The 14,277-nt window shown below is 52.1% G+C and overlaps 1 protein-coding gene across 2 annotated transcripts in view; it reads right to left on the bottom strand.

The window, feature by feature from the left end:
* The window catches only part of Col26a1 (collagen type XXVI alpha 1 chain), a 123,714-nt gene extending 109,973 nt beyond the window's left edge, over window positions 1–13,741 (bottom strand). For both annotated transcript variants that reach the window (XM_078023831.1, XM_078023832.1), the window contains exon 1: window positions 13,262–13,741. In XM_078023831.1, coding sequence (XP_077879957.1) covers window positions 13,262–13,422 — 161 coding nt within the window. In that variant the 5' untranslated portion in view covers window positions 13,423–13,741. The remainder of the gene's footprint in view (window positions 1–13,261) is intronic.
* Between the last annotated feature and the right edge of the window lie 536 nt (window positions 13,742–14,277).

Raw genomic sequence — 14,277 nt, 5'->3', positions numbered from 1 at the left:
GCCTCAGCAACTTAGCAAGTCCTTATCTCAAAAGAAAAAAATAAGAAGGGCTGGAGAGGAACTCCATGCCTAGCATGCTGGAGGCCCTGGGTTCGATCCCTAGTACCAAAAAAAGCAAAAGCAAAATAATAAATCAATGTAAATAAGTAGGGCTGGGGAGTTAGCTCAGTGACACAGCACTCCTGGGTTCCATTTCCAGTATCAGGAAAAAGAAAATTGTAATAGTCAAAGGGTGGGAAAAAATCCAAGTATCCATCAAACGTGTGTGCGCGCTCGCGCATATGAATATAATTCAGCCTTTAAAAGGTAGGCAGTTTCAACACATTCCACAGCACGGATGAAACTTGAGAAACTCTTGCTAAGTGAAATAATCCAGTCAAATAACCAACACGCATGATTCCACTTACAGGAGGTACCTACAAGCGTCAACTTCACAGAAACCAAACGGGAGAGAGGCAGCTGCCAGGAGCTGGGGGAGGGGAGGCCTGGATGGGTCCTGGGGACAGGGCTTCCGTTTTGCAAGATGAAAAGAGTTCCCCAGATCCACGGTGGTGATGACTTCATGACAACGCAAATGCCCTTAATGCCACTGAACAGTGCGCTTAAAAATGGTTTATGGTGCCGCAATGAAAAAAAAAATTAAAGTTTAACACGTTTTACAAAATGGAATGATAAATGATGTCTTTCCTTTGTTTCCTAGATTTTTCTATAATAAATACTCGGGGGGGGGGAAAAATAAACTTTTTTTTTTTTTTTTAAGAAAATGCACAAGGGCTCCTTTCACCTAAACATCTGTGCTGGTCCCAGGAGCTCCCAGGCCTGCGGGGCCTCAGGGTCCATCAGCTCTCTCTACCTGACACCGACATTTGGTTTCCATTCCTAACTCTTCACATAATTCTTGGAGATCAGCACATGCCGGGGCTGAGCCCAGCGGAAAGCGAGCAGCTCTGGAGAGGGTCGGTTTGCATCCCCAGGGAGCGGATTTGGCTGGGCCAGCTGTGAGCTGCCTTGCCCAGCCACCCCTGGCGCCCCAAGAGCCCATCCATCCTGCAGGCTCCCCACCCGCTGTCAGCAGGGCAGGCGCATTTCCTGGTGCTAGGTAACCCTAGCCCTTCTCTGCTCCCCACGGTCTTGGCTGGGCTCTGTTATTAATCTTGGGGGCAGATCCTGTGTCCCGAAGCTGAGGCAGCTGTCCCCATGCACAGCTGTCCCGTGCCTAAGCCCAGCAGGCAGACAGCTCTGAGCATTCCCACCTCCCTGCCATGGTGGGGGGCAAAGGCAGGATGGGCCTTGGCTCATCAGCTGCCAGAACCCTCACTCCGTGCACGCCAGGGCTGCTCTGGGTCAAGATTCAATCCAGCTCACCAGCTCCTGAGTTGGACATCACAGCCAGAAAAGTCAACCCAAGAGGATCCCAACTGGTCTGGCTGCACTTAAGTAAGGCGCTTGTCCACCTCCTGGGCTCCCGTCATGGCAGACAGAGCCATCTAGGGTGAGGTTCCTGACCCCAAGGGGCTTGCTGCCCAGGTGCAGAGCAAGCACGTGACATAAGAACAAAGCAAGAACGGACAGGACCAGAGGAGGAGGGCTCCAGGCAGAGGCTGGGCAGGAGCCATTCTGCAAGGAACACAGCCCTGATCGAAGGCTCATTTACTGTTCCCACAGTCCAGGGAACTGGCTCCATTAGTCCCATTTCCCAGGTGGGTCAACTAATGCAAGTGAACGGTAACTTGTCCACAGCCAGGTAAGGAACCCAGCTGACCCAACTCCAAAATGCCAGGGGTGAGCCCATGCGCGTATGAGCACTGTTTTACCCACAGGGCGGGGAGATGCCCACCCAGCACGAGCCTGCTTAGCTCTTACTCTCCGGGTCTCTCTATTCGCAGGTGCCAGGAGCATGATGATGATAGAAGACCCCTGCTCCCATCCCCACTGGTGGGGGTTCCAAGACTCCAGGGACTCGTGATTCTGACCTCTTGTGCTGGCAGTCGGTCCGAGCTTTCTCTGTGATTTCTGAGTACCTGGAAGAGGCTCTGTTTTCCCACCCCTCGGAATCTTCGAGGCCGCCTGTGGTGTGGACCCTACCTACCTGGCACACCTGTGTGAGGGACACGGGCTGTGTTCCTGGCTGTGCTAATCAGGCCCTTGGGTCCCCCAGTCCCTGCACTCCCCAGCATCAGACAAGCGGGATGGGGGAGGAGGGAGGCTCACCCTTCCCGCCTGTCACTCAGCGCTGGAACCACCCTCATCAGATGCTGGGCTCCAAAGGGGAGAATGAAAAAGACCCGCAGGAGCTGACGGCTCATGGACCGGGGTCTGCGCTCAGGACTGTTTTCAGGAGGATGAAGCTGTCCCTGATGAGGGTCTGGCTGGGATAAGGGCAGCAGCAATGACCACAGTCCCCCGTATCCATGGTTTTCCTTTGCAAGTCTTCCGCTATTCACGGTCAACCAGAGCCCGAAGATGCTATATTAATACAGATACTCTTGACTTTTTCAAGTCAGAGAACAAATTCATCTACCTTTTACTACAGTATATTACTATAATTGCTTTATATTATTCATCTCTTACTAAGCCTAATGAACTGTAAATTAAATGTTGGCATAGGTATGTATATACAGGGAAAAAAATATGGTACATACAGAGACTGGTCCCATCTGTAGTTTCAGACATCCCCCCCCCCCTGTCGTGGAACGTGTCCCCTAGATAAGGGGGCAGGGCTGTAACCTCAAATGAAAATGATTGGTCCTAGCAGGAGTCTGGAACTCACAGTCCATTATTTATCTGTTCATTTAATAAATGGAAGAGGTGCTGGAGGAGAAGGGTTATTAAGAGCAGGGGCTAGTGGGAATACCTTGAAGGGGACTGTAGGACCCTGCCCTTCTCTCTCTGATCCAGGCTTGAAATATGACTGCTCACTCTAACATGTACTCCCACCTGGATGTGCCACCTTCACCAGAGGCCCAGACTAAGGGGGTTCCACGATCTTGAACTTAAACCTCCAGAACTATGAGCCAAAATAAACCTCTCTTTGCTTCATAAGCAGCCTGTGTCAGGTAATGTATTATAGTGACACAAAACTGACTAATGCAATCTCAATTTTCTTTCTTATCTCCCCTTTCTTTCTTTCTCTTCAATGAGGACCCTTAAGATCTACCCTCTTAGCAAAAATTCAAGTATACATACAATATCATTTATTGATAACTGTAGTCACAATACTGTATGTTAGCCCTACAGAATTTGTTCATCTTACACAACTGGAACTTTGCACCCTTTCACCAACATCTCCCAAGGTCCCCCTCCCCACAGCCCCTGGAAACCACCATTCTCTGATTCAGTGATCAAATAAGGTCTTGACTTTCACAAGAAGCAGCTCATCTGCTTGTTCACGCCCCCTACCCACCCCCCACCCACCCACACACTCACTGGGAGACAATAATATTCTCTACCTCAAAACCGTAGAGAACCACCTGAAAAATGATTAAAATAATTTTTAAGAAATTTATTAGTGTAGTTGAAACAAGATCAACATGACCCAAATTAACTGCTTTCCCATTTGCTGGCCATAAACATTTATGAATGTCAAGACCTCATTCATGATAGCAATAAAAATTATAAAATGCCAAAGAATAAACTTAAAAATACCTGACTAAGTGGAGTGATAGTCCCTTTTCCCCAAAAAACACACATTAGTACAAACATGTCCTTCTATTAGTCCATTAATTCATCACAAACTGATCAAAATTCCAACAATGTATTTCATAGTACTAAGAAAAGATGATTTTAAAACTCACCCCAAAGGGAAAAAATGCACAAGAACAGCTAAGAATACTTTGACGAAGGGCAACAGTAAAGAAAGAATTGCTGTATCAGCTAAGATAACATTTAATAAAGATATGGTAATTAAAACAGTGTAGCTTAGTGGCACAGAACCTGCCTGCCGTGTGCAAGGTCCTGGCTCAATCCCAACCCCAAAAAAAAAGGCATGATTTTGGCATTAGACCAGATAAACAGTTCATTAGAAACCAGGAGTTTGGAAAAGGGATCATGCATATGGAAAAGTTAAGTATGTGCTAAAAGTATCATTTCAAATCAGCAAGAAAGGATGGGACTAGTCAATAACAGTAGGAGAAAGTTTGAGAAAACCTCTAGTTAGATCCCTACCTCATGGCTTATGTGAAAACTGTAAACCCCTACCTCACAGCCTTGTGAAACTGTAAATCCCTACCTCACAGCCTTGTGAAACTGTAAATCCCTACCTCACAGCCTTGTGAAACTGTAAATCCCTACCTCACAGCCTTGTGAAACTGTAAATCCCTACCTCACAGCCTTGTGAAACTGTAAATCCCTACCTCACAGCCTTGTGAAACTGGTTAAATCCCTACCTCACAGCCTATGTAAACTTGGGTGGGAGGGTCAAGCCGTTATCATGAACTGTTTCTGTTCAAGGCTAAATCATGGCTCCCCCAAGGATGCCCTCATCCAAATCCGTGGAACCTGTGAAGCTGTCGTCTTACATGGTGAAAGGGACTTTGCAGACATGATTAAACTAAGATTGTCCAAATGGAAAGATTATCCCAGATTATCCAGGGGAGCCTAACCTGTACTCAAGGAAGGAAGATGAATCTGCATTAGAGAGAAAGAGAAGAGACGTGGACCCTGCACCTCTAGAAGACAAGGCGGAGAGGCTCTAGAGGGACGGGCCCTGTGAAGACCTTTTTAGAACTCTGTCCTCAAGAACAGTAAGACAACAAATTTGTACTGTTTCAAGCCGCTAAGTTTATAGCCATTACAGCTGTAGAAAATCAATTCAGCTGGCAAAATGTTCAGTCCCTTCCCGAGTCCTCGCTGTAATCCAGGCAATAATTTAGAGATAACAGCACCACACAAGACAGAAGGGATCTCTATCCTCGCGGAACCCACAGTCCCAGGCAGACAACCATGAAATAACTATCAATCCATTTGTTATGGGATTCATGGATGGTTGTCATGAGTTTCTCTGTAAGAGTGCTAACTCCGAGCGCACTGAGACAAGGAGCTGACTTATCTTGAGAGACCAGAGAAGGCTCTCTGCAGATATTAATATTTAAGCTGGTCCCAGAAAGGAGTATGAGTTAGTGAGGCCAAAAGAAAGCAAGGACTGATCAAGGCAGAAAAGCAACACGTGCCAAGGCCCTGGGGTGGGAAAGAGCTTTAGGTTAAAAAGCAGCCAGTGGAGTAGAGCCCAGAGACCAGGGGCAGCCAGGCAGAGTCAGGATGGAGTCCCCTCTGGGCCCCTGGTGTGGGATTCTCCCCCCTGCTCAGTTGCCTCCCCATGGAGGCACGCACACCTGTTCAGAGGTCTTCCACGGAGAGTTCCACAGTCCAAATTGTCATCAGCAGACACAGAACAAAAGACTTCAGAGGCTAGCAATTCTTGCAGCAGCCCAGGGTCACATCACCCCAGAAATGGGTGCCCAGCAGCCCAAGACCTCTTGGAGCCCAAGAATTAGCCGTGTGGCCAAATCAATCACAGGGAGGCAGGAAGAGAATGATGTGGATTCCCACATAAGCCCTTCCAGGAGAGCTGGAATGACAAAAATGTCACAGGCCAGAGGCAACTGGCCTGGCTGCAGTCAGCAGAGCCAAACCAGAAGGCGACCCCACCCTCCTGCAAAGGGCTTTCTAGCCACAGGCGCTGGGGAAGCCCATGGGAGACTGGACATGCCCAGGCCCTGCCATGGGCCCACAGGGCACCATGCAGGGGACTCCCCCAGGCAGAGGAGAGCAATCTTGTCCTTTGTAAAGCTCTGTGGGCCTCTGCAGGGGCCTCCTGGGTGCTGGGAACTGTGGGGGCGTCTTAGGCCAGTGCCATGCCTTCCCCATTCCTGCCCTTCTGGAATGGGGAAGAGGGGCGGGAGAGCAGACTCTTACAAACAAAGGCCTAAAATGTTTGGGCTACAGACCACAGCCCAGTACGAGTGCAAACAGCTCACACAGGCAAATGTCGGTGCCCTCACGCAAGGACTGGAGGCCCGCACCCCGCAGGGCCACCGAGTGTGGTAGAAGTGGGGGGAGCCACAGAGTTGGGCCCTCTCCAAGGGAGCAGGAAGGCACCGATTAATAATGATTAATAATTAGTCTGCAAGTTTAGCAAACAAGCTTTCTCCCAGCCTAATCCTTTTTTTTTTTTTTTTAACTGATGAGACAGAAACGTGCGGGTTTGACCCTGGGTCCCTTGGTGAGTCACACAGGCCAGCTGCAGACTCGGCAGGAAAAGCCCTCTCCCTCCCCTAGGTTTCCCCAGCTGTCACACGGCCCAGCCCAGCCTGGACACAAAGCTCATCAGGACTTCCTCAGCCTCAGACCCCACCTTGGGCATCTCAGTGTCCCCAGGCCCTCCCACCTGCCCCCCAGTTACCTTCCGACCCTTTCTTACAGCTCCTCTAGTGGCTGGGGGTCATCTGAAGGCACAGACGGCCCCCACCTAGCTCCCAACCCTGGGAAGCTGGGCAGAGTCCTAAAAGATGAGAGGACACCACCAGGACCCCAGCTCTGGGTCTCTCAGGCTCTCCTTCAGCCAGGAGCGTAGGCACGGCCCCCAGGGCTAAGATGGACATGACCTTGGTGGGCAAGCTTAGGAACCTCCTCCAAAGGGGCTGGGCACCCCACCCTACAAGCCCCGCTTCAAGCCAGGACTCCTGCAGGAAATCCTCAGCACAAAGCCTCATCCACAGGTCTGCAGCTCCCAGAGCACGTGGCCTGGGACACAGTCATTATAAAAATGCTCCCAAGCCCATACAGCCCCCTTGCACCCCAGCTTCGCAAGGCCTTGTCAGCACCCCATGTGGTCTGAAAAAGCCTTTGTGTTTCACCAGGCCACTGAGTAGGTTGACTAGATCAAGTCCCAAGCACTTCAGTAACCCACATAATTTCCAGAAGGGTCCTACGAAGCACACACGATCATCGTCCCCATTTTACAGAGGAGGAGACCGAGGCCCAGGAGGACAGGCAACACTGTCAAGCTACACGGAGCAGCCTGGCTCCTGAGCCTTCTCTTCACACGCTCCCTCTTCAGCAAGGAAACTGCAGCTTTGTGAATGAGCACTTCCCATACTTTTTCCTAGAAATATCCCTTAACACAGGGCAGAAGCAGCTCAGGAAACATTGCTAAGGGCAGCAGAGAGCTGGCAAAGTCATCGTGACTCAGATGACGACGTGGCCATCTCTGACCTTCTGTCTCTGGAGGCAGCTGGGGGTAGGGACAGACCCACGCCTCTGCCCTTGAGTATGACAGAAGAAACCTGGCCTGAGGCCGCTGGGCTCAAGGTGGACTCTTACAGGCCATCTCTTACCAAAGAGGACCAGCTGGACCCTGGTTTCTGAGAAACAAGGACAGGAAGGAAGCTGGGGCCAGAGGAGCTGGGCCCCCTGCCGACTGGGAGAGAACAGCCAGTCAGTGGATGTTCTGTGGGGATGGTCTGTGGGGTTCCCCAGCGCCTTGGGCTGACATTCCTGAAAATCCTCTCACAGTTACTTACTGCTGCGAGGTCCCCTGCCCCAGGCAGAGCTGGTCCCAAGCCAGCTCACACACTCCTACAACAGCAATGAAGTGTCAGGCCTGCTGGAGCCAAGAGAAGCCTGGGTCGTTCTTATTGCCATAGCGATTGTTTCTCTGGGAATGGATTTTAAAATAACAGACAAGCTGCAGGAGAGAGGAGAGAGAGGGACAGGAGATTCGGAGAGCCCTGGGGCTTTCGGAGACAGTCTCGCCAGCTAGCTGCACAGAGGTCATCCTGTGTAGTGTGCGACTCCCTCCACTTGCACCAGCAAGACAGGAGAAGCAGGGTCCTCTACTGCAGCTGCCTCGGGCCCTCAAAGTGGCTTCCAGAGCTGACCTGGTGGGAGCAAAGTGCAGACAAGGTCCTGGCTCCAGGGTCCTTGCAGGTCCTGCAGATCTGTGCTGGGGCAGAGGCCACCATGTCATATCCCAGAAGAGGGAGGTCCAGGCTTTGTCCCTCCATTCATTCCCTTGTTCATTCATAGGCTTGACAAAACATGCAGTAAGTACCTAACCTGCCTTGAGTCAGGCGAGATGCGAGACCGTGGGTGTAGAAACCACTTGGAAGACAATTTAAAGCATCTCACACTACACTTCACTGCCTTTTGCAAAGCTGAGAAAACTCTGCAGAATCTTGGCCATGTTGCAGGCAGCTCCTTGGAGTCCCCAAGCCAGAGCTTGGGGCGGAGACTCGTTCCTGCCTCTGGGGAAGTTCGAGGGCTCCACTCCCCTCTGCCCCCCCACTGCCCTTGCCCTTCTTTGGATCCCTTCAGCTGCCCCCCCTCCTTTTGCTCTTCTTCTTTAGCCAGCCTCCTGCCACCAGCAAAGCTGGCACGGGCCTAGGGCCATGCTCACACTATAAAACCCAGACTCCTTAAGGTGGCAGAAGAGAGGCTTCATGTCCAGCCTCCAAGGCCCCGCCGGTCCCCCTCCTGCCCACTATCCAGTCATTGGCACTCCCCCTGCCAAGCACATAGGCCAGGCACCTGCAAATAGCTGTGTGTTTGTCCCAAATGCAACCCCCCATCCCTGCCCCCCACGCCCTTGCTCATCTCCAAGATCCAGCTCAGGCAGTAACCCTTCTGGGGGCCTCTGCATTCAGCCTTCATGGGTAGCCAGCCATTCCCAATGTCTGTGGTTGGAGACACCAGCCTAACGAAACGCACCCCAGAAAAGCGCACTGTGGTGCCATGGTTTGAATGAGTCCCCCAGAGCTCATGCATTGGACACCCAATCCCCCGGTGCTGCAGTGTAGGGAGGTAGAACCCCAGAGAGGTGATGAGGCCACCCTCCCCTCTCTATCTGATCCACTAGGTGATATATTAATGTCACTGCCTTAGGAGTGGGTTCCTGTGGACCACTTGATCGTGGACTTCCAACCTCCCAAACTGTGAGAAATACATTTCCGTTCTTTATAAATTACCCAGTCTGGCCAGGCCCAGTGGCTCAGGAGACTGAGACAGGAGGATGGCAAGTTCAAAGCCAGCCTCAGCAACTTAGCAAGGCCCTAAACAACTTAGTGAGACCCTGTCTCAAAATTAAAAATAAAAAAGGGCTGGGGGTGTGGCTCAGTAACAGAGCACTCCTGGTTTCAAACCTCAGACCTGAAAAAAAATAAATAAAAGCTGGGCTGGGGATGTGGCTCAAGCGGTAGCGCGCTCGCCTGGCATGCATGAGGACCGGGTTCGATCCTCAGCACCACATACCAACAAAGATGTTGTGTCCGCCGAGAACTTAAAAATAAAAATATTTTAATAAATAAATAAATAAATAAAAGCTATAAATTACCTCATCTCAAGTACTCAGACTGAAACACATGGCTCCATATATTTGTGCCACAGTCCCCCATCTCTGCAGCCTTTGCAAGTTACACCAGCATACTAGATGCCACCAGCCTGAACTGAATGTGCACTGTGGATTTAAGAACTGTAAACTCATTTAAGCCCCAGAACAATCTCATGAAATAGGCACCATGATCACCCCCAACTCCCACATACCCAAAGTCCCCCATGTGACCATTGCTGGTAGGCACCCTGCCTGCCCGATAGGATCCGTTCCACATCCCAGAGAATCCCACTCTTGTTTATGGGTCTGACTTTCTCAGCCAGCCTCCGAGCTCAACAAGGGCAGAGACCGGGTCTGAATCATCTCCCAGCCCCCAGCACCCAGCACCTAGTCTGTGCCCAAAAGTCACTTCTTGAACACAAGGCACGTGGGGACCAAGAAGCAAGGCCCAAACCTGCAGACACACAGTGGGGGCCACAAGGCCCTGTTGGATGGGATTATTCGCTTCCTTGAGGTTTGCTGTGAGCTCCCTACTGGCCAGAAGTCCTTGGCCCTCATGTTGGGGTCCCAGGTGGCTAAATGCCCAGCCTGGGTAAATTCGCATTCCCAAGAAGTGGAGAGTGGAGGTGAGGGGGTCTCAGACCAGGCTCCTGTGGCATTCAAGTCTCAAGGTGACCTGGTCAGGGCCCTCGGGGGAGTGAAGCAGTAGGAGATTGATTCCATCTCCAGGGAAGAAACTTAGGAAAGTGAGAGCTCAGTCACCAAGTCACATGCAATCAAGGTGCCCAAGGTGAGAATCCCTATTTGGCTCCAGGAGGCACGGTTTTCATTGGCAGGCCCGGGCCCAGACCCACGAGGGGGCTGTGGAATCCATTTTCTGAGTCCTTGTAAGCATACTTTTATGAACTAGATGAAATACAATAAAAAAAAAAGAGAGAGTATCACATATGGACACAGTATCATTTTGCAAAACTCAATTCAGATGTGTGTGTGTGTGTGTGTGTGTGTGTGTGTGTGTAAAATCACCATATAAAAGGTTTTTCTTATTATGGGTCACGATGGGAGAAATCCTGTTCTCAGTGTGGTGTTTTCCAGACCTGGCTACAGGACAAACCACCTGGGGACGCTATTAAAATGCAGATTTCCAGGCAGAGTGGCGCTGGGCTCTGGACATGAAACTTTTTTTATCTCCTCAGTTCATTCTGGTGAGCGAGCCCTGGTATGCACCTCAGGTATGAGAGCAAGACCTAGCCAAATGATGAGACCCAGTGCAAAATGAAATTTCTGAGTTCTTCATTCTAAAAGAAAGGAAAAAAGTGTCATCCTAAGTACTGAAATAGAAAGCTCTTTTCTCTTCCATCTGTGGTTTCTGTCTCTTGACTTGCCATTTATTTGCTATTTAAGGCTGTGTTCCCTCTGGCATCAGGACATGCTTGGGGCAAATGCAGACCCTCCCAGTGTCCCTCCCAGAAATTCCAGAATATGAGCTCTTGGGAACGCACATCGCACCAGCCAAGGGACCTAGGCACACGATCCCAGCCATCTCTCCTTTCTAAGATCCACCTTCTTGCAATGGACAGGCAACCTCAAGGCTAATGCAACTGCTCAAGGAGATGAGCAAGAGGTTTCTAGGTCTGGCTCCTTGGGTGCAGGGTCCTTGCCCAGATGCCCCCAAGCCCATTTCCAGGACTGCTTGTCCCAGGCCATGCTTCAAGGACAAACCGGCAGTCAACGTGCCCACTCCTTGGCCAAAGGGTGACAGTTTGTGATGGGTGTGGACTGAGCTGGGGGTGCAGATGGAGGGCTTCATGGGTCTGTGGGTAAAGCCCCTCACGGTGTGGGAAGAAACCGAGGTAGAGGGTGGACTGGGCTGGCTCCCCACCTGCCTGTCTTTTTCAAGGGCAGAAGTCCGGGGCATTGAAACAATCCCTTCCAAGTCTCAGTGGAGACTTCCCAGTCCATCAAATGTCAGAAGGAGGTCCCCAGGTATTCACCCCCTCCGTGGAAGTCATCTCTAGCTCCTCTCGGGTAGTTCCAGGCTGCAGGGGCCTCCAACCCCCTTCCCACACATTCTATTTTAATTGCAAATGTAAGACATGAATGTTCCTTGTAAAACATGCAGGCAGAAGGGAAATGGGGTACATTTGCCTCTCAATATCTGCTGGGGATTGACTCCAAAACTTTCACCACCACCACCACCACTACCACCATCACCCAGGATACCAAACTCCAAAGCTACTCCAGTCCCTTATATGTTCTATGGAAAGACAGTCTGCTATATAATTTAAACCATCTCAAGATGACTTAACAATACTTACTACAATGTAAATGATATGTATGGAGTCATTGCCTTGGGTGGTTTAGAGAATAATAACAAGAAAAAAGTCTGTACATGTTCAGAACAGATGCAAATTTTTTTTAAAAAATTCCTAATCTGAGTTTGGTTGAATCTTCCGATGCAAACTTGCAGATAAGAGGGCCAGCTCTGGTCCTTGGGTCCAGACCTCAGGTCCCTCCATATAGTTAACTTCTGGAAACAGTTTTCTAAAAACTCTTTCTGTGCACTAATATATTTAGACGGATATCTACTTTGTTTTGTTGTGTGTTTTCTATAAATGAGATCATGCTCTATTATTCTGCAACTTGGAAAGTTTACCTATTGCATTGCTCCCTATGCGAGTGGACAGAGACCTCACTCTCGTGGGTGTTCGAAGAATTCTTCTAATAGAAGTCTCTAGATGTATTTCCAAACAAAATGAGGGAAACAGAATAGCGTGCAAACTTGTGCAGAAGTACCTTTTTAGCCTTTCCCGGGTCCCTCCTCCAGATGTGAAGTGGTGCCCAGCAAGGCATTGTGGGAATTCGTCGTGGGAGATCTCGGGTTTGGTAAATATCAAGGGGCAAAAAAGAACGGGGACCTCCTGTCTATCATCAGCAGAATAGGACGGAAGGCTGCTCCGGATTCGGAGAAGGAAGATATGGGATCAGCCCCAAGTTGCCATTGAACTTGGGAACCCTCTCTGGGCCTAGTTCTCTGTTGAAGGAAAGTTAATACTTTAATAACTTAGAGTTAATTAAGTTAACGGATTAAAGTTAATTGGTTCACGGATCCGGAGCGGCAAGGCACGGGTCCAGGCCATGTGTCCCAGCGCGGTAGCACAGGGTGCGGGTTGCAGTTACTAAATGGGGGACAGCTAAGTTCCAGCGGCATCGACTTGAGCGCCACCCGTTTCCTTTGCGAATTCAAAAACGGGAACCGACTCAACCGAACAGTCCAGAGGTGGCCAAGGCGCCACCTGCCGGAGGAGGAAGAGGAGGCCGGCGGGTACCGGCCGCTTGGGCTGGGTGACCCCGCTCCATCCCGGACCCCCGCGGCGGAGACTTCGGATCCGAGTAGGCTCCACGTTCCTGGGTGGCCGGAAGGTCGCAGCCTGGGCTCGGTCCCAAAGACTGGACAGAGTGGCTCCGCTGGTGTTGCGGAGAGGTCGACAGGAAAGGCAGGGGACCCAGACGCACGGCCTCGGCAACCCAGGGAACTGCTCCCCAACACAAAGCAGCGGCCGCGCAGGTGAGCGCGGCGGGGCCACGTGAGCCGGGGAGCAGAGCCCCGCGCCCCGCGCCCCGCGCCCCGGCGAGCCGCAGGCGCCCCCTCCGCGCGTCTCCGCCGCAGATTTGGTCGACCTCCACTCGGAGACCCGAGCCGAGGGGCGAAGGGTGGGAAAACCAGGCAGCGAGGGAGAGTGGGCGCGGCCCGAGACCACCGAAGTCCCCGGAGCCACAGGACGCGGCCACCCCGCCCCGCGCCCCCGCCGTCCCTCGTTCCAGGCGGTCCCGGTCCCCAGCCCCTGCACCCCAGCACCGGATCACCCAGCGGTCCCTCGCTGCGGTCGCCCGGCGCCCCCAGGCCCCGCTGCCCCGCTGCCCCGCGCTACTCACCGGCGGCTCGCGTAGCCGTTTCCAGGAGAGCCGGCGCCCGGCTCGGGGTAGCCGTGCTGCTGCTGCAGGGCTGCGGCCGGGAACGGGTAGAGGAAGCCGGTGGCCAGCGCCGAGCCGCACAGGCAGCAGCACGCCCACGGCAGGAGCAGAGCCAGCTTCATCTTGAGCGATCGCCCGCGGGGACCCGCAGTCCCCGGCGCGGGGACTACCAGGGGCGCACTGGCGGCCGGACCGAACCCGCGGCCCGGGCGGGAAGCGGAGGGAACCGGCCACAAGCGAGCCTGGGTCCGAGCTGGACGTGTCTGGGCGGGGGGCGCCCACGCCTCTCCAGGGCCGGCTTTTCAAATTCGACGAGGTGGGCTCTGCGCCGTCAAAGGGGGCGTGGGGCTTTCTCTTTAACCCTCGGCAGCCCGGGGCCGAGGAGGCGACAGTGGCCTCAGAGCTGGGATGCAAAACTCTGCTGGAGGTCCCGCGAGCCGAGTACTCCAAATGCCAGACCTCGCTCGCAGGGGCTGGGGAGGGGGGGGGCAGATACACGTTTCAGAACCTTCCCGCTCTCCGGTTTTGCAAATGCTCTTGGAGCACCCATGCTGTGCCTTAGCGATGTCACCCCATAGTATAGTTAAGCCCCACGACACTGTTCTCGGTAGGAAATGGTACCACGCCCACTTTTCAGAGGTGGAAACTGAGGCTCAAAAATGTTCAACTAGAAAAATGCATATCTTCCAGCTCCTTACCTAAAGTTCTGGCTACACCAAGGCCAGTCTGTGAGCAGAGCTGCCATCAGGGACTTCCCTGGAAACTTCTAGCCCTTTCACCACCAAGCCCTACCTCACAGCTTACTCGTCAAGGTGAAAACCGGTGGTTCCTGAGAAGATGTTCTACAATCCCACCTTTTACAGATAGAAAAACTAAGTTCCAGAATTCCCATTGTGCCCAAAGCCAGCCTGGCCCAAATTGGTCTTTCCTGGGCTATGGGATTCCCACAGTGCTTGATACTCCCTAAGGCCCCCACA

The sequence above is a fragment of the Ictidomys tridecemlineatus genome, chromosome 10 (genome assembly GCF_052094955.1).
Source record: "Ictidomys tridecemlineatus isolate mIctTri1 chromosome 10, mIctTri1.hap1, whole genome shotgun sequence".
NCBI lineage: Eukaryota > Metazoa > Chordata > Mammalia > Rodentia > Sciuridae > Ictidomys > Ictidomys tridecemlineatus.
The sequence above is the reverse complement of the archived record's forward strand: the minus strand, read 5'-3'. Positions and strand labels throughout refer to the sequence as shown.